General features: G+C 41.9%; 1 protein-coding gene across 1 annotated transcript in view; it reads left to right on the forward strand.

Annotated features, from left to right (window-relative positions):
• LOC115800635 (uncharacterized) overlaps window positions 1-23120 on the forward strand; it is a 30166-nt gene extending 7046 nt beyond the window's left edge. Inside the window, exons 2-10 of the mRNA XM_030758116.1 lie at window positions 5959-6036; window positions 16643-16696; window positions 16841-16972; window positions 17425-17490; window positions 17666-19610; window positions 19703-19768; window positions 19857-20000; window positions 21889-21951; window positions 22064-23120. Of these exons, the coding sequence (XP_030613976.1) occupies window positions 5959-6036; window positions 16643-16696; window positions 16841-16972; window positions 17425-17490; window positions 17666-19610; window positions 19703-19768; window positions 19857-20000; window positions 21889-21951; window positions 22064-22278 (2763 nt within the window). The 3' untranslated portion in view covers window positions 22279-23120. The remainder of the gene's footprint in view (window positions 1-5958; window positions 6037-16642; window positions 16697-16840; window positions 16973-17424; window positions 17491-17665; window positions 19611-19702; window positions 19769-19856; window positions 20001-21888; window positions 21952-22063) is intronic.
• The last annotated feature ends 223 nt before the right edge of the window (window positions 23121-23343 follow it).

Consider the following 23343-nt stretch of genomic DNA (forward strand, 5'->3'; position numbering starts at 1 on the left):
ACCACGCGCTTGTAAACAGTCACCCCTCAGCCACTTCAGTCAGCAGCAGCTCCAGCAGCTCTCCCTCAGTCTGCTCCCACGCAGCCAGCCCTCCCTCAGTCTGCTCCCACGCTGCCAGCTCGTTCTCATCTCCCCAGTCAGCTGTGACGCCAGCTCATCTCCAGGGCCCCAGGTTCTGCCAGCCTCGGTAGCTGTCTGGGCTCAGCTTCCCCGGTGCTAGCTCTTCCCACCTCACCCTCAGCCTCAGCACCCACGCCGCCTTGCAGGCAAGCTCCCTCCCAGTTACTCCCGTCTTCATTCGCTGTAGCTTCCAGCTCCTCCCCAGGTTACTCCCGTCTCATGCGGCTGTAGCTCCAGCCTCCTCCCAGTTACTCCCGTCTCATGCGGTCTGTAGCTCCAGCTTCCTCCCAGTTACTCCCGTCTTCATGCGGCTGTAGCTCCAGTCCTCCCGTACTCCGCTCCTCCATGCGGGCTGTAGTCAGCTCCCCCAGTACTCCCGTCTCATGCGGCTGTAGCTCCAGCTCCTCCCCAGTTACTCCCGTCTCATGCGGCTGTAGCTCCAGCTCCTCCCCAGTTACTCCCGTTTCATTCGCTGTAGCTCCAGCTCCTCCCCAGTTACTCCCGTCTCATTCAGCTATAGCTCCAGCTCCTCCCCAGTTACTCCCGTCTCAGCCAGCCCCTGTATTTTCTCTCAGCCAGCAGAAGCTCCAGCCCGCCCTAGCTCTCAACCTGCTCGCCCTCAGTCAGCAGTAGCTCCAGCCGCTCTAGTTCTCCCTGCCTCAGCTTTGCTCCCTCCAGTGGTTTCTCTTTCTGTGATCCCCTTGGTCAGTTTAGTTTCACCTCCAGTCCCTTCATCTTCAGTTTTAGTCTCAGTCCCCTCATCCTCCTCAGCTTCAGCCCCCTCGTCCTCAGTCACCTCAGTCCCCTCATCCTCCTCAGCTTCAGCCCCCTCGTCCTCAGTCACCTCAGTCCCCTCATCCTCCTCAGCTTCAGCCCCCTCGTCCTCAGTCACCTCAGTCCCCTCATCCTCCTCAGCTTCAGCCCCTCGTCCTCAGTCACCTCAGTCCCCTCGTCCTCAGTCACCTCAGTCCCCTCGTCCTCAGTCACCTCAGTCCAGTCAGCTTCCCCGGTCCCCACAGCCAGTGCTTCAGCTTTGCCCCCTTCAGTGGCGTCACTTCCCTTAAATCCCTTGGTCTCTCCAATCAGTTTAGTTTCATCTTCAGTTCTAGTCGCAGTCTCCTCGGTTTCCTCCGTGCCCTCTGTCCCCGTAGTCCCTCAGGTCCCCGTAGTCCCTCAGGTCCCCGTAGTCCCTTACTCTACTTCCACTTCTGGTCCCTCAGTCCCTCAGGTCCCCGTAGTCCCTTCAGCTCTCCCTAGCGCCCGGCCTGCTTCCACGCAGCCGGCTCTCCCTAGCGTCCGGCCTGCTTCCACGCAGCCAGGTCTCCGGCCTGCTTCCACGCAGCCAGTCGTCTCCCGGCCTGCTTCCACGCAGCCAGTCGTCTCCCGGCCTGCTTCCACGCAGCCAGTCGTCTCCCGGCCTGCTTCCACGCAGCAGTCGTCTCCCGGCCTGCTTCCACGCAGCCAGTCGTCTCCCGGCCTGCTTCCACGCAGCCAGTCGTCTCCCGGCCTGCTTCCACGCAGCCAGTCGTCTCCCGGCCTGCTTCCACGCGGCCCCTAGTGCCAGTTCCCTTAGCTTCAGTCCCTTCAGTTTTGGTCCCCTTAGTCTCCCCGGTCCCTCAGGTTCCCTTTGTTCCCTCCTCTGGTCCCTCAGCTCCTTTAGTTGTGGTTCCCCCTGCAGCCTCAGTCCCAGTCTCCTCTGCTCCTGCTCCCCCGACTCCGGTTTCCCCGCAGTTAGCTTCAGTCCCCTTACCTCTTCCGCAGTCAGCTTCCATAGTGTCAGCTCCCTCGCCCTCCATAGTGTCAGCTCCCTCGCCCTCCATAGTGTCAGCTCCCTCGCCCTCCATAGTGTCAGCTCCCTCGCCCTCCATAGTGTCAGCTCCCTCGCCCTCCCCAGTGTCAGCTTCCACGCACCCACCATCACATGCACCTGGTCCAACCCCCAAGCAGCCCCAGCTGCTCAGTGAAGTAGCTGTGTGCCCTACACCGCAGACCCAGCCTGCACATTCGGAGCCTCACCTTGTAGGCCCCGTTCAGCCCAAGGGTCCGGCTCAGTCGGAGCCGTGTTTGAAGCCCAAGGGTTACGCTCAGTTGGAGCGTCTGGCTCAGGTCGAGCCTCCTGCCTCGTCTTGCCGCCGCCCCATGGAGCGCGGTCGGCCCCCCGGCAGGTCTCCTCGTCGCCGCCCCCCGCCTGGAGCGCGGTCGGCCCTCAGTCTCGTCTCGCCGCCGCCGCCTGGAGCGCGGTCGGCCCTCAGTCTCGTCCTCGCCGCCGCCGCCTGGAGCGCGGTCGGCCCTCAGTCTCGTCTCGCCGCCGCCGCCTGGAGCGCGGTCGGCCCTCAGTCTCGTCTCCTCGCCGCCGCCGCTGGAGCGCGGTCGGCCCCTCGTCTCGTTCCTCGCCGCCGCCGCTGGAGCCGCGTCGGCCCCAGGCCACGACTCCTCGTCGCCGCCGCTGGAGCCGCGGTCGGCCCCCTGCCACGACTCCTCGTCGCCGCCGCTGGTGCCGCGGTCGGCCCCCTGCCACGACTCCTCGTCGCCGCCGCTGGTGCCGCGGTCGGCCCCCTGCCACGACTCCTCGTCGCCGCCGCTGGTGCCGCGGTCGGCCCCCTGCCACGACTCCTCGTCGCCGCCGCTGGTGCCGCGGTCGGCCCCCTGCCACGACTCCTCGTCGCCGCCGCTGGAGCCGCGGTCGCCCGCCTGAGAGGGTTGGACTCTGCTTTTTGGCCCCTTGGCCTGGGCGGCCCCCTGAACTATGGACTGTTGTTCCCCCTGGCCGTTGCTCTTTTTGTTTCTGTTTTTGTCATAGCTCCTGAACTGTTTCATGTTTTGACCCCCTGTTTTGGACATTGGAGCTCTCCGGCCTTGTGCCGTCGCTTTTTGTTTCATCCAGTTTTTTTTTTTCTCATCACTGTGTTTTGTCCTTGTTTTTGGACTTTGTCCCGGCCTTGTGCCCCTGCTGTTTTTGTTCTAACCTTGTGGTTTTGATGTTTTGCTCCCTGCCTTTGTTGCTCCCTGCCTGGTTTTGTTTTTGTTCCGGTCCCTCCGTCCTGGTCCCCCGCCTCCCTCCCTGGTCTAGTTTTGTTTCCTGTTTTGGCCGTCGGGTGCCGGCCTTTGAGGGGGGGGTGCTGTCATGGTCCTGGGCCGTCTGCCCAGCGTTTTGTGTTTTTTAGTTTATTTTCCCTGAGTGTTTAATTCCCAGTGTGTTTTGATCTTGTTCCCTTTGTCTCTGTCTCCCCTGCTCCATGGTCTTGTCTGTTTTGTCCTGATGTCTTGTCCCTGACCTCCTGTGTTTTCATGTTGAGTTATTCCTAGTGTTGTGACTAGTCTGCGTCTCTGCCCCGTGTCTGTGTGCCAGTTCCCCGTATGTAGTCTGCGTGCACCTTGGTTAGTCACTTCCTGTATTATTTTGACAGTCTTGTGTTCCCTGTGCTTTGTGTCTAGTTTTGCTAACCCCTGTTATTAGTTTCATTTGCTTCACCTGTTGCTCCCTGCTGTTTCCTCTTGCCCTGATTACCTGCTGTGTATTTAAGCCCTCAGTGTTCATCTGTTTCTTGTCGCGTCGTCTTCAGTGTTCCCTCGTTGTGTATGTTCCTTCTCTGTAGTTACTTTAGTTTAGTTTTGGCATCTGTCCAGCCCCTGCCTAGCTGTGTTCTGGTTCCTGTTATGTTTTCCCAATAAATCCTCTAAGTCCTGTTTTATGAGTCTGCATCCTGGGGTCCAATCCTGCCTGCCACACACACGCCATGACAGAAATACTTTGGTTTCATCAACTCTGGGGACCAACGACCCCTTTAATCTTTAAATAAACCTTAAACTATCATTGAATTTAAAATCTTCTGTAGTTTTACACACGTTGTTGTCCATTTGATCTCCTGCTGCAAGGTTTACATGAATTAATTCTTTAGGAAGTTGATCCATTTACATTAGGGTGGGGTTCAGAACTTTCTTTGACAACACGAGAAGACGTTAGAAGAGGGGAAAACAGATTCAACATGTTTTTAGTCGTCATGTCCTCATATAGTCTGAATAAACGGTAGTGTGTGTGAGTCACGATGTCCTCATATTGTCCTAACTTTCAAAGACTTTAGTGTGTTTAATTTGATGCCATCATATAGTCTGAATAAACGGTGGTGTGTATGTGTGTCACAATGTCCTCATATTGTTTAGGGGGAGATATACTACAGTGTTAAGTCTTTCTATAGGGTCTAGTATGATAAGCCTCGACCCTCATTAAACCAGGATGATCATTAGTTTATTACAGAATGAATTTAACATTGTATTTGTGTGTTTTGCTGCAGACACCAAGTGTAGAGATCCCGACTCAGCCTTCAGGAGAGCCACAAATGAGCGGGCCATCCACTTCATCCTTTCAACAGGTTGGTACACATTTCTAGTTCCAGTTAAACACAAATAGATGTCTCATTTGGGTCCGGTGCATAAATAAAATACCCTTTAACAATCAGTTTGGGTAGCAGTTTCACAATATCATAATTTCTATGACTTGTTTCAGAATGCTTTGGCAGAAATACTTTGGTTTCATCAACTCTGGGGACCAACGACCCCTTTAATCTTTAAATAAACCTTAAACTATCATTGAATTTAAAATCTTCTGTAGTTTTACACACGTTGTTGTCCATTTGATCTCCTGCTGCAAGGTTTACATGAATTAATTCTTTAGGAAGTTGATCCATTTACATTAGGGGGGGGTTCAGAACTTTCTTTGACAACACGAGAAGACGTTAGAAGAGGGGAAAACAGATTCAACATGTTTTTAGTCGTCATGTCCTCATATAGTCTGAATAAACGGTAGTGTGTGTGAGTCACGATGTCCTCATATTGTCCTAACTTTCAAAGACTTTAGTGTGTTTAATTTGATGCCATCATATAGTCTGAATAAACGGTGGTGTGTATGTGTGTCACAATGTCCTCATATTGTTTAGGGGGAGATATACTACAGTGTTAAGTCTTTCTATAGGGTCTAGTATGATAAGCCTCGACCCTCATTAAACCAGGATGATCATTAGTTTATTACAGAATGAATTTAACATTGTATTTGTGTGTTTTGCTGCAGACACCAAGTGTAGAGATCCCGACTCAGCCTTCAGGAGAGCCACAAATGAGCGGGCCATCCACTTCATCCTTTCAACAGGTTGGTACACCTTTCTAGTTCCAGTTAAACACAAATAGATGTCTCATTTGGGTCCGGTGCATAAATAAAATACCCTTTAACAATCAGTTTGGGTAGCAGTTTCACAATATCATAATTTCTCTGACTTGTTTCAGAATGCTTTGGCAGAAATACTTTGGTTTCATCAACTCTGGGGACCAACGACCCCTTTAATCTTTAAATAAACCTTAAACTATCATTGAATTTAAAATCTTCTGTAGTTTTACACACGTTGTTGTCCATTTGATCTCCTGCTGCAAGGTTTACATGAATTAATTCTTTAGGAAGTTGATCCATTTACATTAGGGTGGGGTTCAGAACTTTCTTTGACAACACGAGAAGACGTTAGAAGAGGGGAAAACAGATTCAACATGTTTTTAGTCGTCATGTCCTCATATAGTCTGAATAAACGGTAGTGTGTGTGAGTCACGATGTCCTCATATTGTCCTAACTTTCAAAGACTTTAGTGTGTTTAATTTGATGCCATCATATAGTCTGAATAAACGGTGGTGTGTATGTGTGTCACAATGTCCTCATATTGTTTAGGGGGAGATATACTACAGTGTTAAGTCTTTCTATAGGGTCTAGTATGATAAGCCTCGACCCTCATTAAACCAGGATGATCATTAGTTTATTACAGAATGAATTTAACATTGTATTTGTGTGTTTTGCTGCAGACACCAAGTGTAGAGATCCCGACTCAGCCTTCAGGAGAGCCACAAATGAGCGGGCCATCCACTTCAGCCTTTCAACAGGTTGGTACACATTTCTAGTTCCAGTTAAACACAAATAGATGTCTCATTTGGGTCCGGTGCATAAATAAAATACCCTTTAACAATCAGTTTGGGTAGCAGTTTCACAATATCATAATTTCTATGACTTGTTTCAGAATGCTTTGGCAGAAATACTTTGGTTTCATCAACTCTGGGGACCAACGACCCCTTTAATATTTAAATAAACCTTAAACTATCATTGAATTTAAAATCTTCTGTAGTTTTACACACGTTGTTGTCCATTTGATCTCCTGCTGCAAGGTTTACATGAATTAATTCTTTAGGAAGTTGATCCATTTACATTAGGGTGGGGTTCAGAACTTTCTTTGACAACACGAGAAGACGTTAGAAGAGGGGAAAACAGATTCAACATGTTTTTAGTCGTCATGTCCTCATATAGTCTGAATAAACGGTAGTGTGTGTGAGTCACGATGTCCTCATATTGGCCTAACTTTCAAAGACTTTAGTGTGTTTAATTTGATGCCATCATATAGTCTGAATAAACGGTGGTGTGTATGTGTGTCACAATGTCCTCATATTGTTTAGGGGGAGATATACTACAGTGTTAAGTCTTTCTATAGGGTCTAGTATGATAAGCCTCGACCCTCATTAAACCAGGATGATCATTAGTTTATTACAGAATGAATTTAACATTGTATTTGTGTGTTTTGCTGCAGACACCAAGTGTAGAGATCCCGACTCAGCCTTCAGGAGAGCCACAAATGAGCGGGCCATCCACTTCATCCTTTCAACAGGTTGGTACACATTTCTAGTTCCAGTTAAACACAAATAGATGTCTCATTTGGGTCCGGTGCATAAATAAAATACCCTTTAACAATCAGTTTGGGTAGCAGTTTCACAATATCATAATTTCTATGACTTGTTTCAGAATGCTTTGGCAGAAATACTTTGGTTTCATCAACTCTGGGGACCAACGACCCCTTTAATCTTTAAATAAACCTTAAACTATCATTGAATTTAAAATCTTCTGTAGTTTTACACACGTTGTTGTCCATTTGATCTCCTGCTGCAAGGTTTACATGAATTAATTCTTTAGGAAGTTGATCCATTTACATTAGGGTGGGGTTCAGAACTTTCTTTGACAACACGAGAAGACGTTAGAAGAGGGGAAAACAGATTCAACATGTTTTTAGTCGTCATGTCCTCATATAGTCTGAATAAACGGTAGTGTGTGTGAGTCACGATGTCCTCATATTGTCCTAACTTTCAAAGACTTTAGTGTGTTTAATTTGATGCCATCATATAGTCTGAATAAACGGTGGTGTGTATGTGTGTCACAATGTCCTCATATTGTTTAGGGGGAGATATACTACAGTGTTAAGTCTTTCTATAGGGTCTAGTATTATAAGCCTCGACCCTCATTAAACCAGGATGATCATTAGTTTATTACAGAATGAATTTAACATTGTATTTGTGTGTTTTGCTGCAGACACCAAGTGTAGAGATCCCGACTCAGCCTTCAGGAGAGCCACAAATGAGCGGGCCATCCACTTCATCCTTTCAACAGGTTGGTACACATTTCTAGTTCCAGTTAAACACAAATAGATGTCTCATTTGGGTCCGGTGCATAAATAAAATACCCTTTAACAATCAGTTTGGGTAGCAGTTTCACAATATCATAATTTCTCTGACTTGTTTCAGAATGCTTTGGCAGAAATACTTTGGTTTCATCAACTCTGGGGACCAACGACCCCTTTAATCTTTAAATAAACCTTAAACTATCATTGAATTTAAAATCTTCTGTAGTTTTACACACGTTGTTGTCCATTTGATCTCCTGCTGCAAGGTTTACATGAATTAATTCTTTAGGAAGTTGATCCATTTACATTAGGGGGGGGTTCAGAACTTTCTTTGACAACACGAGAAGACGTTAGAAGAGGGGAAAACAGATTCAACATGTTTTTAGTCGTCATGTCCTCATATAGTCTGAATAAACGGTAGTGTGTGTGAGTCACGATGTCCTCATATTGTCCTAACTTTCAAAGACTTTAGTGTGTTTTATTTGATGCCCTCATATAGTCTGAATAAACGGTGGTGTGTATGTGTGTCACAATGTCCTCATATTGTTTAGGGGGAGATATACTACAGTGTTAAGTCTTTCTATAGGGTCTAGTATGATAAGCCTCGACCCTCATTAAACCAGGATGATCATTAGTTTATTACAGAATGAATTTAACATTGTATTTGTGTGTTTTGCTGCAGACACCAAGTGTAGAGATCCCGACTCAGCCTTCAGGAGAGCCACAAATGAGCGGGCCATCCACTTCATCCTTTCAACAGGTTGGTACACATTTCTAGTTCCAGTTAAACACAAATAGATGTCTCATTTGGGTCCGGTGCATAAATAAAATACCCTTTAACAATCAGTTTGGGTAGCAGTTTCACAATATCATAATTTCTATGACTTGTTTCAGAATGCTTTGGCAGAAATACTTTGGTTTCATCAACTCTGGGGACCAACGACCCCTTTAATCTTTAAATAAACCTTAAACTATCATTGAATTTAAAATCTTCTGTAGTTTTACACACGTTGTTGTCCATTTGATCTCCTGCTGCAAGGTTTACATGAATTAATTCTTTAGGAAGTTGATCCATTTACATTAGGGTGGGGTTCAGAACTTTCTTTGACAACACGAGAAGACGTTAGAAGAGGGGAAAACAGATTCAACATGTTTTTAGTCGTCATGTCCTCATATAGTCTGAATAAACGGTAGTGTGTGTGAGTCACGATGTCCTCATATTGTCCTAACTTTCAAAGAGTTTAGTGTGTTTAATTTGATGCCATCATATAGTCTGAATAAACGGTGGTGTGTATGTGTGTCACAATGTCCTCATATTGTTTAGGGGGAGATATACTACAGTGTTAAGTCTTTCTATAGGGTCTAGTATGATAAGCCTCGACCCTCATTAAACCAGGATGATCATTAGTTTATTACAGAATGAATTTAACATTGTATTTGTGTGTTTTGCTGCAGACACCAAGTGTAGAGATCCCGACTCAGCCTTCAGGAGAGCCACAAATGAGCGGGCCATCCACTTCATCCTTTCAACAGGTTGGTACACATTTCTAGTTCCAGTTAAACACAAATAGATGTCTCATTTGGGTCCGGTGCATAAATAAAATACCCTTTAACAATCAGTTTGGGTAGCAGTTTCACAATATCATAATTTCTATGACTTGTTTCAGAATGCTTTGGCAGAAATACTTTGGTTTCATCAACTCTGGGGACCAACGACCCCTTTAATCTTTAAATAAACCTTAAACTATCATTGAATTTAAAATCTTCTGTAGTTTTACACACGTTGTTGTCCATTTGATCTCCTGCTGCAAGGTTTACATGAATTAATTCTTTAGGAAGTTGATCCATTTACATTAGGGTGGGGTTCAGAACTTTCTTTGACAACACGAGAAGACGTTAGAAGAGGGGAAAACAGATTCAACATGTTTTTAGTCGTCATGTCCTCATATAGTCTGAATAAACGGTAGTGTGTGTGAGTCACGATGTCCTCATATTGTCCTAACTTTCAAAGACTTTAGTGTGTTTAATTTGATGCCATCATATAGTCTGAATAAACGGTGGTGTGTATGTGTGTCACAATGTCCTCATATTGTTTAGGGGGAGATATACTACAGTGTTAAGTCTTTCTATAGGGTCTAGTATGATAAGCCTCGACCCTCATTAAACCAGGATGATCATTAGTTTATTACAGAATGAATTTAACAGTGTATTTGTGTGTTTTGCTGCAGACACCAAGTGTAGAGATCCCGACTCAGCCTTCAGGAGAGCCACAAATGAGCGGGCCATCCACTTCATCCTTTCAACAGGTTGGTACACATTTCTAGTTCCAGTTAAACACAAATAGATGTCTCATTTGGGTCCGGTGCATAAATAAAATACCCTTTAACAATCAGTTTGGGTAGCAGTTTCACAATATCATAATTTCTATGACTTGTTTCAGAATGCTTTGGCAGAAATACTTTGGTTTCATCAACTCTGGGGACCAACGACCCCTTTAATATTTAAATAAACCTTAAACTATCATTGAATTTAAAATCTTCTGTAGTTTTACACACGTTGTTGTCCATTTGATCTCCTGCTGCAAGGTTTACATGAATTAATTCTTTAGGAAGTTGATCCATTTACATTAGGGGGGGGTTCAGAACTTTCTTTGACAACACGAGAAGACGTTAGAAGAGGGGAAAACAGATTCAACATGTTTTTAGTCGTCATGTCCTCATATAGTCTGAATAAACGGTAGTGTGTGTGAGTCACGATGTCCTCATATTGTCCTAACTTTCAAAGACTTTAGTGTGTTTAATTTGATGCCATCATATAGTCTGAATAAACGGTGGTGGGTATGTGTGTCACAATGTCCTCATATTGTTTAGGGGGAGATATACTACAGTGTTAAGTCTTTCTATAGGGTCTAGTATGATAAGCCTCGACCCTCATTAAACCAGGATGATCATTAGTTTATTACAGAATGAATTTAACATTGTATTTGTGTGTTTTGCTGCAGACACCAAGTGTAGAGATCCCGACTCAGCCTTCAGGAGAGCCACAAATGAGCGGGCCATCCACTTCATCCTTTCAACAGGTTGGTACACATTTCTAGTTCCAGTTAAACACAAATAGATGTCTCATTTGGGTCCGGTGCATAAATAAAATACCCTTTAACAATCAGTTTGGGTAGCAGTTTCACAATATCATAATTTCTATGACTTGTTTCAGAATGCTTTGGCAGAAATACTTTGGTTTCATCAACTCTGGGGACCAACGACCCCTTTAATCTTTAAATAAACCTTAAACTATCATTGAATTTAAAATCTTCTGTAGTTTTACACACGTTGTTGTCCATTTGATCTCCTGCTGCAAGGTTTACATGAATTAATTCTTTAGGAAGTTGATCCATTTACATTAGGGTGGGGTTCAGAACTTTCTTTGACAACACGAGAAGACGTTAGAAGAGGGGAAAACAGATTCAACATGTTTTTAGTCGTCATGTCCTCATATAGTCTGAATAAACGGTAGTGTGTGTGAGTCACGATGTCCTCATATTGTCCTAACTTTCAAAGACTTTAGTGTGTTTAATTTGATGCCATCATATAGTCTGAATAAACGGTGGTGTGTATGTGTGTCACAATGTCCTCATATTGTTTAGGGGGAGATATACTACAGTGTTAAGTCTTTCTATAGGGTCTAGTATGATAAGCCTCGACCCTCATTAAACCAGGATGATCATTAGTTTATTACAGAATGAATTTAACATTGTATTTGTGTGTTTTGCTGCAGACACCAAGTGTAGAGATCCCGACTCAGCCTTCAGGAGAGCCACAAATGAGCGGGCCATCCACTTCATCCTTTCAACAGGTTGGTACACATTTCTAGTTCCAGTTAAACACAAATAGATGTCTCATTTGGGTCCGGTGCATAAATAAAATACCCTTTAACAATCAGTTTGGGTAGCAGTTTCACAATATCATAATTTCTATGACTTGTTTCAGAATGCTTTGGCAGAAATACTTTGGTTTCATCAACTCTGGGGACCAACGACCCCTTTAATCTTTAAATAAACCTTAAACTATCATTGAATTTAAAATCTTCTGTAGTTTTACACACGTTGTTGTCCATTTGATCTCCTGCTGCAAGGTTTACATGAATTAATTCTTTAGGAAGTTGATCCATTTACATTAGGGTGGGGTTCAGAACTTTCTTTGACAACACGAGAAGACGTTAGAAGAGGGGAAAACAGATTCAACATGTTTTTAGTCGTCATGTCCTCATATAGTCTGAATAAACGGTAGTGTGTGTGAGTCACGATGTCCTCATATTGTCCTAACTTTCAAAGACTTTAGTGTGTTTAATTTGATGCCATCATATAGTCTGAATAAACGGTGGTGTGTATGTGTGTCACAATGTCCTCATATTGTTTAGGGGGAGATATACTACAGTGTTAAGTCTTTCTATAGGGTCTAGTATGATAAGCCTCGACCCTCATTAAACCAGGATGATCATTAGTTTATTACAGAATGAATTTAACATTGTATTTGTGTGTTTTGCTGCAGACACCAAGTGTAGAGATCCCGACTCAGCCTTCAGGAGAGCCACAAATGAGCGGGCCATCCACTTCATCCTTTCAACAGGTTGGTACACCTTTCTAGTTCCAGTTAAACACAAATAGATGTCTCATTTGGGTCCGGTGCATAAATAAAATACCCTTTAACAATCAGTTTGGGTAGCAGTTTCACAATATCATAATTTCTATGACTTGTTTCAGAATGCTTTGGCAGAAATACTTTGGTTTCATCAACTCTGGGGACCAACGACCCCTTTAATCTTTAAATAAACCTTAAACTATCATTGAATTTAAAATCTTCTGTAGTTTTACACACGTTGTTGTCCATTTGATCTCCTGCTGCAAGGTTTACATGAATTAATTCTTTAGGAAGTTGATCCATTTACATTAGGGTGGGGTTCAGAACTTTCTTTGACAACACGAGAAGACGTTAGAAGAGGGGAAAACAGATTCAACATGTTTTTAGTCGTCATGTCCTCATATAGTCTGAATAAACGGTAGTGTGTGTGAGTCACGATGTCCTCATATTGTCCTAACTTTCAAAGACTTTAGTGTGTTTAATTTGATGCCATCATATAGTCTGAATAAACGGTGGTGTGTATGTGTGTCACAATGTCCTCATATTGTTTAGGGGGAGATATACTACAGTGTTAAGTCTTTCTATAGGGTCTAGTATGATAAGCCTCGACCCTCATTAAACCAGGATGATCATTAGTTTATTACAGAATGAATTTAACATTGTATTTGTGTGTTTTGCTGCAGACACCAAGTGTAGAGATCCCGACTCAGCCTTCAGGAGAGCCACAAATGAGCGGGCCATCCACTTCATCCTTTCAACAGGTTGGTACACATTTCTAGTTCCAGTTAAACACAAATAGATGTCTCATTTGGGTCCGGTGCATAAATAAAATACCCTTTAACAATCAGTTTGGGTAGCAGTTTCACAATATCATAATTTCTATGACTTGTTTCAGAATGCTTTGGCAGAAATACTTTGGTTTCATCAACTCTGGGGACCAACGACCCCTTTAATCTTTAAATAAACCTTAAACTATCATTGAATTTAAAATCTTCTGTAGTTTTACACACGTTGTTGTCCATTTGATCTCCTGCTGCAAGGTTTACATGAATTAATTCTTTAGGAAGTTGATCCATTTACATTAGGGTGGGGTTCAGAACTTTCTTTGACAACACGAGAAGACGTTAGAAGAGGGGAAAACAGATTCAACATGTTTTTAGTCGTCATGTCCTCATATAGTCTGAATAAACGGTAGTGTGTGTGAGTCACGATGTCCTCATATTGTCCTAACTTTCAAAGACTTTAGTGTGTTTAATTTGATGCCATCATATAGTCTGAATAAACGGTGGTGTGTATGTGTGTCACAATGTCCTCATATTGTTTAGGGGGAGATATACTACAGTGTTAAGTCTTTCTATAGGGTCTAGTATGATAAGCCTCGACCCTCATTAAACCAGGATGATCATTAGTTTATTACAGAATGAATTTAACATTGTATTTGTGTGTTTTGCTGCAGACACCAAGTGTAGAGATCCCGACTCAGCCTTCAGGAGAGCCACAAATGAGCGGGCCATCCACTTCATCCTTTCAACAGGTTGGTACACATTTCTAGTTCCAGTTAAACACAAATAGATGTCTCATTTGGGTCCGGTGCATAAATAAAATACCCTTTAACAATCAGTTTGGGTAGCAGTTTCACAATATCATAATTTCTATGACTTGTTTCAGAATGCTTTGGCAGAAATACTTTGGTTTCATCAACTCTGGGGACCAACGACCCCTTTAATCTTTAAATAAACCTTAAACTATCATTGAATTTAAAATCTTCTGTAGTTTTACACACGTTGTTGTCCATTTGATCTCCTGCTGCAAGGTTTACATGAATTAATTCTTTAGGAAGTTGATCCATTTACATTAGGGTGGGGTTCAGAACTTTCTTTGACAACACGAGAAGACGTTAGAAGAGGGGAAAACAGATTCAACATGTTTTTAGTCGTCATGTCCTCATATAGTCTGAATAAACGGTAGTGTGTGTGAGTCACGATGTCCTCATATTGTCCTAACTTTCAAAGACTTTAGTGTGTTTAATTTGATGCCATCATATAGTCTGAATAAACGGTGGTGTGTATGTGTGTCACAATGTCCTCATATTGTTTAGGGGGAGATATACTACAGTGTTAAGTCTTTCTATAGGGTCTAGTATGATAAGCCTCGACCCTCATTAAACCAGGATGATCATTAGTTTATTACAGAATGAATTTAACATTGTATTTGTGTGTTTTGCTGCAGACACCAAGTGTAGAGATCCCGACTCAGCCTTCAGGAGAGCCACAAATGAGCGGGCCATCCACTTCATCCTTTCAACAGGTTGGTACACATTTCTAGTTCCAGTTAAACACAAATAGATGTCTCATTTGGGTCCGGTGCATAAATAAAATACCCTTTAACAATCAGTTTGGGTAGCAGTTTCACAATATCATAATTTCTATGACTTGTTTCAGAATGCTTTGGCAGAAATACTTTGGTTTCATGAACTCTGGGGACTAATGACCCCTTTAATCTTTAAATAAACCTTAAACTATCATTGAATTTAAAATCTTCTGTAGTTTTACACACGTTGTTGTCCATTTGATCTCCTGCTGCAAGGTTTACATGAATTAATTCTTTAGGAAGTTGATCCATTTACATTAGGGTGGGGTTCAGAACTTTCTTTGACAACATCAGAAGACGTTAGAAGAGGGGAAAACAGATTCAACATGTTTTTAGTCGTCATGTCCTCATATAGTCTGAATAAACGGTAGTGTGTGTGAGTCACGATGTCCTCATATTGTCCTAACTTTCAAAGACTTTAGTGTGTTTAATTTGATGCCATCATATAGTCTGAATAAACGGTGGTGTGTATGTGTGTCACAATGTCCTCATATTGTTTAGGGGGAGATATACTACAGTGTTAAGTCTTTCTATAGGGTCTAGTATGATAAGCCTCGACCCTCATTAAACCAGGATGATCATTAGTTTATTACAGAATGAATTTAACAGTGTATTTGTGTGTTTTGCTGCAGACACCAAGTGTAGAGATCCCGACTCAGCCTTCAGGAGAGCCACAAATGAGCGGGCCATCCACTTCATCCTTTCAACAGGTTGGTACACATTTCTAGTTCCAGTTAAACACAAATAGATGTCTCATTTGGGTCCGGTGCATAAATAAAATACCCTTTAACAATCAGTTTGGGTAACATTTTCACAATATCATAATTTCTATGACTTGTTTCATAATGCTTTGGCAGAAATACTTTGGTTTCATCAACTCTGGGGACCAACGACCCCTTTAATCTTTAAATAAACCTTAAACTATCATTCAATTTAATATCTTCTGTAGTTTTACACACGTTGTTGTCCATTTGGTCTCCTGCTGCAAGGTTTACATGAATTAATTCTTTAGGAGGTTGATACATTTACATTAGGGTGGGGTTCAGAACTTTCTTTGACAACAACAGAAGATGTTAGAAGAGGGGAAAACAGATTCAACATGTTTTTAGTCGTCATGTCCTCATATAGTCTGAATAAACGGTAGTGTGTGTGAGTCACGATGTCCTCATATTGTCCTAACTTTCAAAGAGTTTAGTGTGTTTAATTTGATGTCCTCATATAGTCTGAATAAACGGTGGTGTGTATGTGTGTCACAATGTCCTCATATTGTTTAGGGGGAGATATACTACCGTGTTAAGTCTTTCTATAGGGTCTTGTTATGTGCAACTTCAGCTAATCAGCAGGTGAACCAGAGTACATAAGTGCTGAGAGAACTGCTGAGGGTCTCAGATCTAGCTCAGAGCGAGGTCTGGATTCATGGGTTGATAGAACCTTTTAGGATTTTGATCTGACTAAATACCTCCTGGTCTGGTTACTCCATGCTGGTGGGGGACATTGTTGGTGACCAGGAAGGAGTGTGTGTGTCATGCTTGTTTCTTCCTTTGAGTAGGAAGGTTGTTTCTGGTTACTCTTCTTTAGAGGAGGCTGCCTGTTCTGTTCCTCCTGATTAGATGAGAACTTGCAGGTGATTGCTCATTTCGTTCAGAAGAGACCTCTCTTTGGTTTATTGTTTTAAGTTATGTTCTAGGAATATTTTGGGTACTAATTTTAGTCTAGTTTAAGGAGTAAAGGTGTTAACCTGTTAATTCTTTCAGGAAGCTTGAGCCATATTATTTATTAATAAAATCCTTTATTTTTGCTACATTTTATTGGCCTTTTCATTCACCCTGGAGCATTATTTATTGCTACATTCCCCCATATCCTAGACAACATCTGGGGATGTAACCGGTCTAGTATAAGCCCCGATCCTTGTTCATATTAAGCTTAAGCTATCGTTCAATTTTAGATCTTTTGTAGTTCTATACATTTTTGTTTAGAATTGCCATAACCTGTTTCAGATTATCTTGGCTAAAACTTTCATTAAAATTTCTGTCTTTTTAGGTTGACCAGACCTCTGCTTTTGTGCCTTTTAGTGGGACAGTAACTGGAGAACAGGTGAGACAGCTACATTCTTCTTTTTTTAAAAAAAAATAGTTCATGTTATTTCACTCGGTCATTTACTGAGTGAGAACAGTAATACAGAATATAAGGTGAGCCGTCGTTGTTTACTTTTGATTCTTGATTATTTTTTTGTTACAGCTTAGAGCAATACGCTGTCTACAAAATCTAAAACGACATCATGATCAGTGTGAGAAACGTTATGATGACGCTAAGATGAAAATATTAGAGAGAGAAAGGCAGAGAACTTTGACTCTATCCACCAGAATGAATGTGAGTATTTAAATATAAGCCGAAACACAATCTTTTCATTATATGCAATCAATTATGTTCAGGATGTTTATTTTAGAGTTTTAGAATATCCAGAGGCCTACAAAAATAGGTGAATTTCTCTCATTTACTCATTGTTTCTAGTTTATGTACATAATTGAAGGACTGCTGCCACTGATTTTTTTTTTTTCTCCTAAAATATTTCATTTTAATTTTATGCAGTAGGTGAGCCATAAGACAAGATGTTATGTTTTGGTCTCCTGTTTAACACAGTCTACAATATCACATCGTACACTGAGAAGTGTTGCACTGTAGAGACTTCTCTCCCACTAGTCATAATAAGTGAAGCAGCTTGTCTTGGTGTTAGGAGTATTATTTCATAATTTAAAACCTAATCTAACTGGGCATGAAACCTCTATTCAATAAATTTTAATAATTAATAATGGTTTTAAAAGGTTGGACATGCTGAAGTTGATGATGGTGAATTTCATGATGGAAACTACTCACGCTTTAATGACCAGGTAATTATGACACAGTTGTTAAATAGAGAAACAAAAAATGCATTAAGGAAATCAAATGTTATTTTTAACTGTGTATTTAAAATTATCACTTTTTCAAAAGTCACTTATGCACATTTTATGGCTCTTTAGGGAAAATGATACTATAGCTCTTTAATGCCGTTTTCTATTTCCTCAGATTTCTGATCCCGAGTTTTCAGATAACACAGATTATGAAGATGTTGACTATGTTCCAGACTCAAGTGACAACTCTTCAGACACAAGTGTTCAAAGTAAGGAACTGAGAGTGACAGACAATTCTCCCAAAAAACTGTCTGACATTTCATTGGGGATGGCTACAGCACACAGTGTGGAAATCACTGGTTCTCATAGTTCTTCAGTGATAAGTTGCAGTGCCGATTCAACAGAGAGCATGTCGCACAATAACAGCTCCGTAAAAGTCACAGCATTGCCAAAAACAGGAAGGAAGAGCAAGTACAACAAGAAGCAATATTGTCTGTATTGTAAAAAACCCATTTCTAAATTGGCAAGACACCTCGAAAGCGCACACGGTAACCAGCCTGATGTAACAATGGCTTTCAGTTTCGCTAAAGGTTCCCACAACAGAAGAGAGCTGTTACGGTGTCTTAAAAAGAGGGGAAACTTTGAACATAATGCTTCTGTGGCAGTCCAAGGTACTGGAGCATTTGTTGCTTGTCGAAGACCCACTATAGAAAAACAATCTGAGGACTACCGTCATTGCAAATTTTGTCAAGGGCTATATGCAAGAGAAAGCCTTTGGAGACATGTGAGAAGGTGCCCCCAGAAGCCTGTTGAAGGAGACTCTCTCACTGGACGAAAGCGGATACATCTTGACTTGCCAAAACCCAATCAAGTTCATGAAGCTGTTTGGAAGATTGCTTGTGAAATGAACCAGGATGGCATTTCCTTGGTTGTAAAAAGTGAAAGAGACATTCTTTCCCTTGGTGAGTCACTGTACAACAGCAGGAAACCGCATGAAAGAAGGAATGATTACATTCGCCAGAAAATGAGAGAGATAGCAAGGCTGTTGATAGAAGCTAGAGCTAAAACACCTCTGAAGAGGACAGAAGACCTTGTTATGCCCAGCAACTTTCCTCACGTGATACAAGCTGTCAGAGCTGTTGCTGGTTATGACTTGAAAAGCAACTCATATAAAGTCCCATCCTTGGCTCTAAAATTGGGGCACAGTTTAGCCAAACTTGCAGGAATTGTACAGTGCAGTGCTTTCATTGCACATCGCCATGATGTTGCCAAGTCAGCCGAGCAATTTGCCACTCTGTATCAGAAAAAATGGGCAGAGTCAATTTCAGCTGCTGCATTGGGCACGCTTCAACAAGCCAAATGGAATAAACCCCAGCTTTTGCCATTTACACAGGATGTGTCGCTGCTGCACCAGTTTCTTGCTGCTGAGTGTGCTAAATGCATGAAGGATGTGGAGGAAAAACCTAACAACACAAACTTTGGAAATCTTGCTAAAGTAACTTTGACACAAGTAGTACTATTTAACAGAAAACGGCAGGGGGAAGTTTCAAAAATGGAGGTCCAGGCTTTTACATCCCGGAATTGCACAGAGCTGAACCCCGACATTATGATGTGCCTCAATGAGTTGGAGAGGAAGCTTGCAAAGTACTTTGATAGAGTTGAGATTCGTGGTAAAAGGTCAAGAATGGTGCCTGTGCTTCTCACACCTGACATGATCATAGCAATGAACCTCCTCATGGAAAACAGGAGTAAGTGTCAAGTCCCCACAGAGAATGTATACTTATTTGCACGTCCAGGTGCACTTTCCCATTACAGAGGCTCTGACTGCCTTCGCAAGTATGCAAAGCAATGTGGTGCAAAGAACCCAGAGGCACTCACGTCAACAAGATTGCGGAAGCAAGTTGCCACTTTATCCACAGTACTAAATCTAAAAGAAAATGAAATGGATCAGCTTGCTACCTTTCTTGGACACGATGTCCGGATCCACCGAGAGTTCTACCGGCTTCCAGAGAGTACCATACAGCTGGCAAAAGTCAGTAAACTGTTGATAGCAATGGAAAAAGGGAAACTGTCTGACCTGCAGGGGAAAGGACTGGATGACATTGACATACATCCTGATGGTAATATGAAACATCAGTTACAAAGATTCATATGTAACATGTGTTTGGCCTTTAATTTTAATAATTTGTCCTGACTATTTTTACCCAACCAGATAAGGTTGCCACGACTGACGACGATTCTGATGAAGAAACCATTCCTGACCTGCATCAGCAGAGAGGTGTTGTGGCTTTTTCAGTATGTTTTAATAACAAAGTTCTCAGAGGACATGTTGTATAGATACTTTACTTAATTGTTACGTTTCCAAGGTTCAAGAACTGAGACTTCTGGGGACCCAAAGCACCTACCTGACTCAACCACATTGAGCAACATGGAGGCCACTTCAGATTCAGTCATGTTGGACCACTTGGAAGGCACGTCGACAAAAAGCATCGTCAGCACTGAACCAACAGGTGAAAATATGAAATACACCCAAATATGGTGAATGCAGTGAATAAAATAAGTGAACGTACAGTGGATATAAAAAGTCTACACACCTCTTTTCAAATGCCAGGTTTTCATGATGTAAAAAAAATGACAGCAAGACAAATAATTTCACAACTTTTTCCACCTTTAATGTGACCTATAACCTATACCAGGGGTCTTAAAGTTGCGGCCCGTGGGCCGCATCCGGCCCCGCCCCTTACTTCCGGTCCACGATTTGATGTAAAAAATCAATCAACAATTTGGCCCTTTAAGTTACTTTTTTGACATTTCGCTTTCCTCTCCAATTAAGAGGAGTTAGTGAAATGTCAAAAAAGTAACCCTATACAATGCAATTGAAAAATAAACTGAAGCCCTTAAAGGGGACAAATATAAAATAAAAAACTTTAAATAACCTGGTTGCATAAATATGCACACCCTTAAACTAATACTTTGTTGCAGCACCTTTGGCTTTTATTACAGCAGTCAGTCTTTTTGGGTAGGAGCCTATCAGCGTGCCACATCTTAATGTGGCAATATTTGCCCACTCTTTGCAAAACCACTCCAAATCTGACAGATTGTGAGGGCATTGCCTGTGCACAGCCCTCTTCAGGTCACCCCACAGATGTACGATGGGATTCAGGCCTGGACTCTGGCTGGACCATTCCAAAGCCTCAGTCTTTTTCCGGTGAAGCCATTCTTTTGTTGATTTAAATGTGTTCTTTGGGTCATTGTCGTGCTGAAAGATGAAGTTCCTCTTCAGCTTTCTAACGGAAGGCCGAAGGTTTTGTGCCAATACTGACTGCTATTTGGAACTGTTCATAATTCCCTCCACCCTGACTAAGGCCCCAGTTCCAGCTGAAGTAAAACAGCCCCAAAGCATGATGCTGCTACCACCATGCTTCACTGTAGGTATGGTGTTCTTTTGGTGATGAGCAGTGTTTTTGCGCCAAACATACCTTTTGGAAAAGTTCAACCTTGTTTTCATCTGACCATAACACATTTTCCCACGTGCGTTTAGGAGATTTCAGATGTCTTTTTGCAAAATTAAGCTGGGCTTGGATGTTTTTCTTTGTACCTACCCCATAGCCCAGACATATGAAGAAGATGGGAGAGTGTTGTCACACGTAGTGCACAGCCAGTACTTGTCAGAAATTCCTGCAGCTCCTTCAACGTTGCTGCTGGTGTCTTGGCAGCCTCCCTGACCAGTTTTCTTCTCATCTTATCAACTTTGGACGGACATCCTGTACTTGGTAATGTCACTGTTGTGCCATATTTTCTCCACTTGATGATGACAGTCCTCACTGTATTCCATGGTATATTTAATTCCTTGGAAATTCTTTTGTAGCTTTCACCTGACTGATATCTTTGAATAATGAGATCCCTCTGATGCTTTGGAAGCTCTCTGCGGACCATGGCTTGCACTGGAAGATGTGGCTACACAAATGTCAGGAAAAGCCTACTAGAACAGCTGAACTTTGTTTTGGGTTGATCAGAGGCATTTTAATTGGTGACAGGTGTGTGCTGACTCCAATTTTAACATGAGTTTGAATGTAAACGGTTAAATCTGAACACAGCCACATCCCCAGTTATAAAAGGGTGAGCACACTTATAAAACCACATTATCTCAGGTGTTTTTAACTTCACCTCCCTGAAAGATTTGTTTTTTCAGTTGCGTTGTACAGGTTATAGGTCACATTACAGGTGGAAAAAGTTGTGAAATTATTTATCTGGATGTGATTTTTTTTTTTTAAATACATAATGAAAACCTGGCATTTGAACAGGGGTGTGTAGACTTTTTATATCCCCTGTGTTATGAAAATAGTATTCTTTTTAAAGATGTGTATATTTATTATGATACATATTCCATCTTTTCAGATTCACAGCAGGACACAGCAATTATTGTGGGTACATCTTTGAAATGCTCCAATGAAAAGCAAGGTAAAAAGAGCATTTTATATTCACATTTCTATCTAGATTATCTTATATTAAACATTTTTCATCATCATTATTCTTCAGTAAAGACATTTTATTTTGTTTGCATATATGACAGCTGGGAAGGTGAGAAGCAAGTGGACAGATGATGAAGTGAAGGCTGTCGAACGGCATATGTTACATTTCATAACAAGGTGCAAGGTACCAGGTAAAAGGGACTGTGATGCCTGCCTTCAGGCAGAACCAGTAGCTCTAAAAGACAGAGACTGGGCTGGAATAAAATACTACATACACAACAGAATCGTAGCATTAAAAAGGAGGATGAATAAATAGAACTATAAACTCCTAAACTTGACTCTGGTGCAATTTTATCAGTGGTAGGAGATTTTATTTTCATTCTCTGCTTTTGTAAGGTGCTCAGTTTTGTCAGTTCTTTATTTAGTTGTTCATGTAATTTTATTTATCTTTTTTTTAAAATAGCACAATGTTCAAGAAACCTTATTGTTTCAGTTTACTTTTGTTACCAGCAATTAAAAAAAGGAAAAACTCAAGAAAGTCAGTTTTTTTGTTTTTTTTTCCTCCCTTTCCACATGAATGCCATCTACAACATTCATAAATGCCGTACAATAACGATTAAACAATAGACTTACCATATTCTTAGACTATGTCTCTTTTAAGTCCCAGAACAGCTCAGATTTACTATCTTCTAATAACAAATATCTGATTTATTTCAAATGTTACTTGACTGGCGAGTGTGATGAATATACAGCTATGCTTCTTATGCAGATATTTCAAACAGGCCATCTTGCAAATACTGACACTGTAGTTATCTGGTCTCCATAAGTCACGTATACTCGAAAAAATTGTGTGTATCTCTGGGTCTTACAATTCACTTAGACATGAAATAACTGTGTGAGAGGTTATAGTCCTCATAAGTCACATAAACCTGACAATGTCCCCATAAGTCGCATAAAAATCAGGTTTGACCAAAATATGGCTTTAGCTAAAATCTAAATAGATGACTGCTTTCCTGAGAGCATGGGTCAAAAACCATTTGATTCTCAGGCCTCTAGAACCTTTGGAAAGGCACGTTCCCATTTGTCCTATTTTTGTCATACGTCCTTATATTTCACGAAAACACGTATGTGTGTGTGTGTGTGTGTGTGTGTGTGTGTGTGGTTTGCTTTATTCCTTCAGTCTTTGATTTCTAGAGTTTTAGAATTTCCATTTTGGCCCATTTCAACTAGTCAGACTTATTGCTTCTTTAATCAGCGCTTTCACCTGTGCCAACATAACTGGAAAAATGTTTGTATTGTTGACAGTTGGCCTATTAACAAGATAAACTTGCATTAGGCAACACAGGAGTGATGAAAACACAGACTGAAAATGAGTTATTTC

Source organism: Archocentrus centrarchus, chromosome 21, assembly GCF_007364275.1.
Source record: "Archocentrus centrarchus isolate MPI-CPG fArcCen1 chromosome 21, fArcCen1, whole genome shotgun sequence".
NCBI classification, from domain to species: domain Eukaryota; kingdom Metazoa; phylum Chordata; class Actinopteri; order Cichliformes; family Cichlidae; genus Archocentrus; species Archocentrus centrarchus.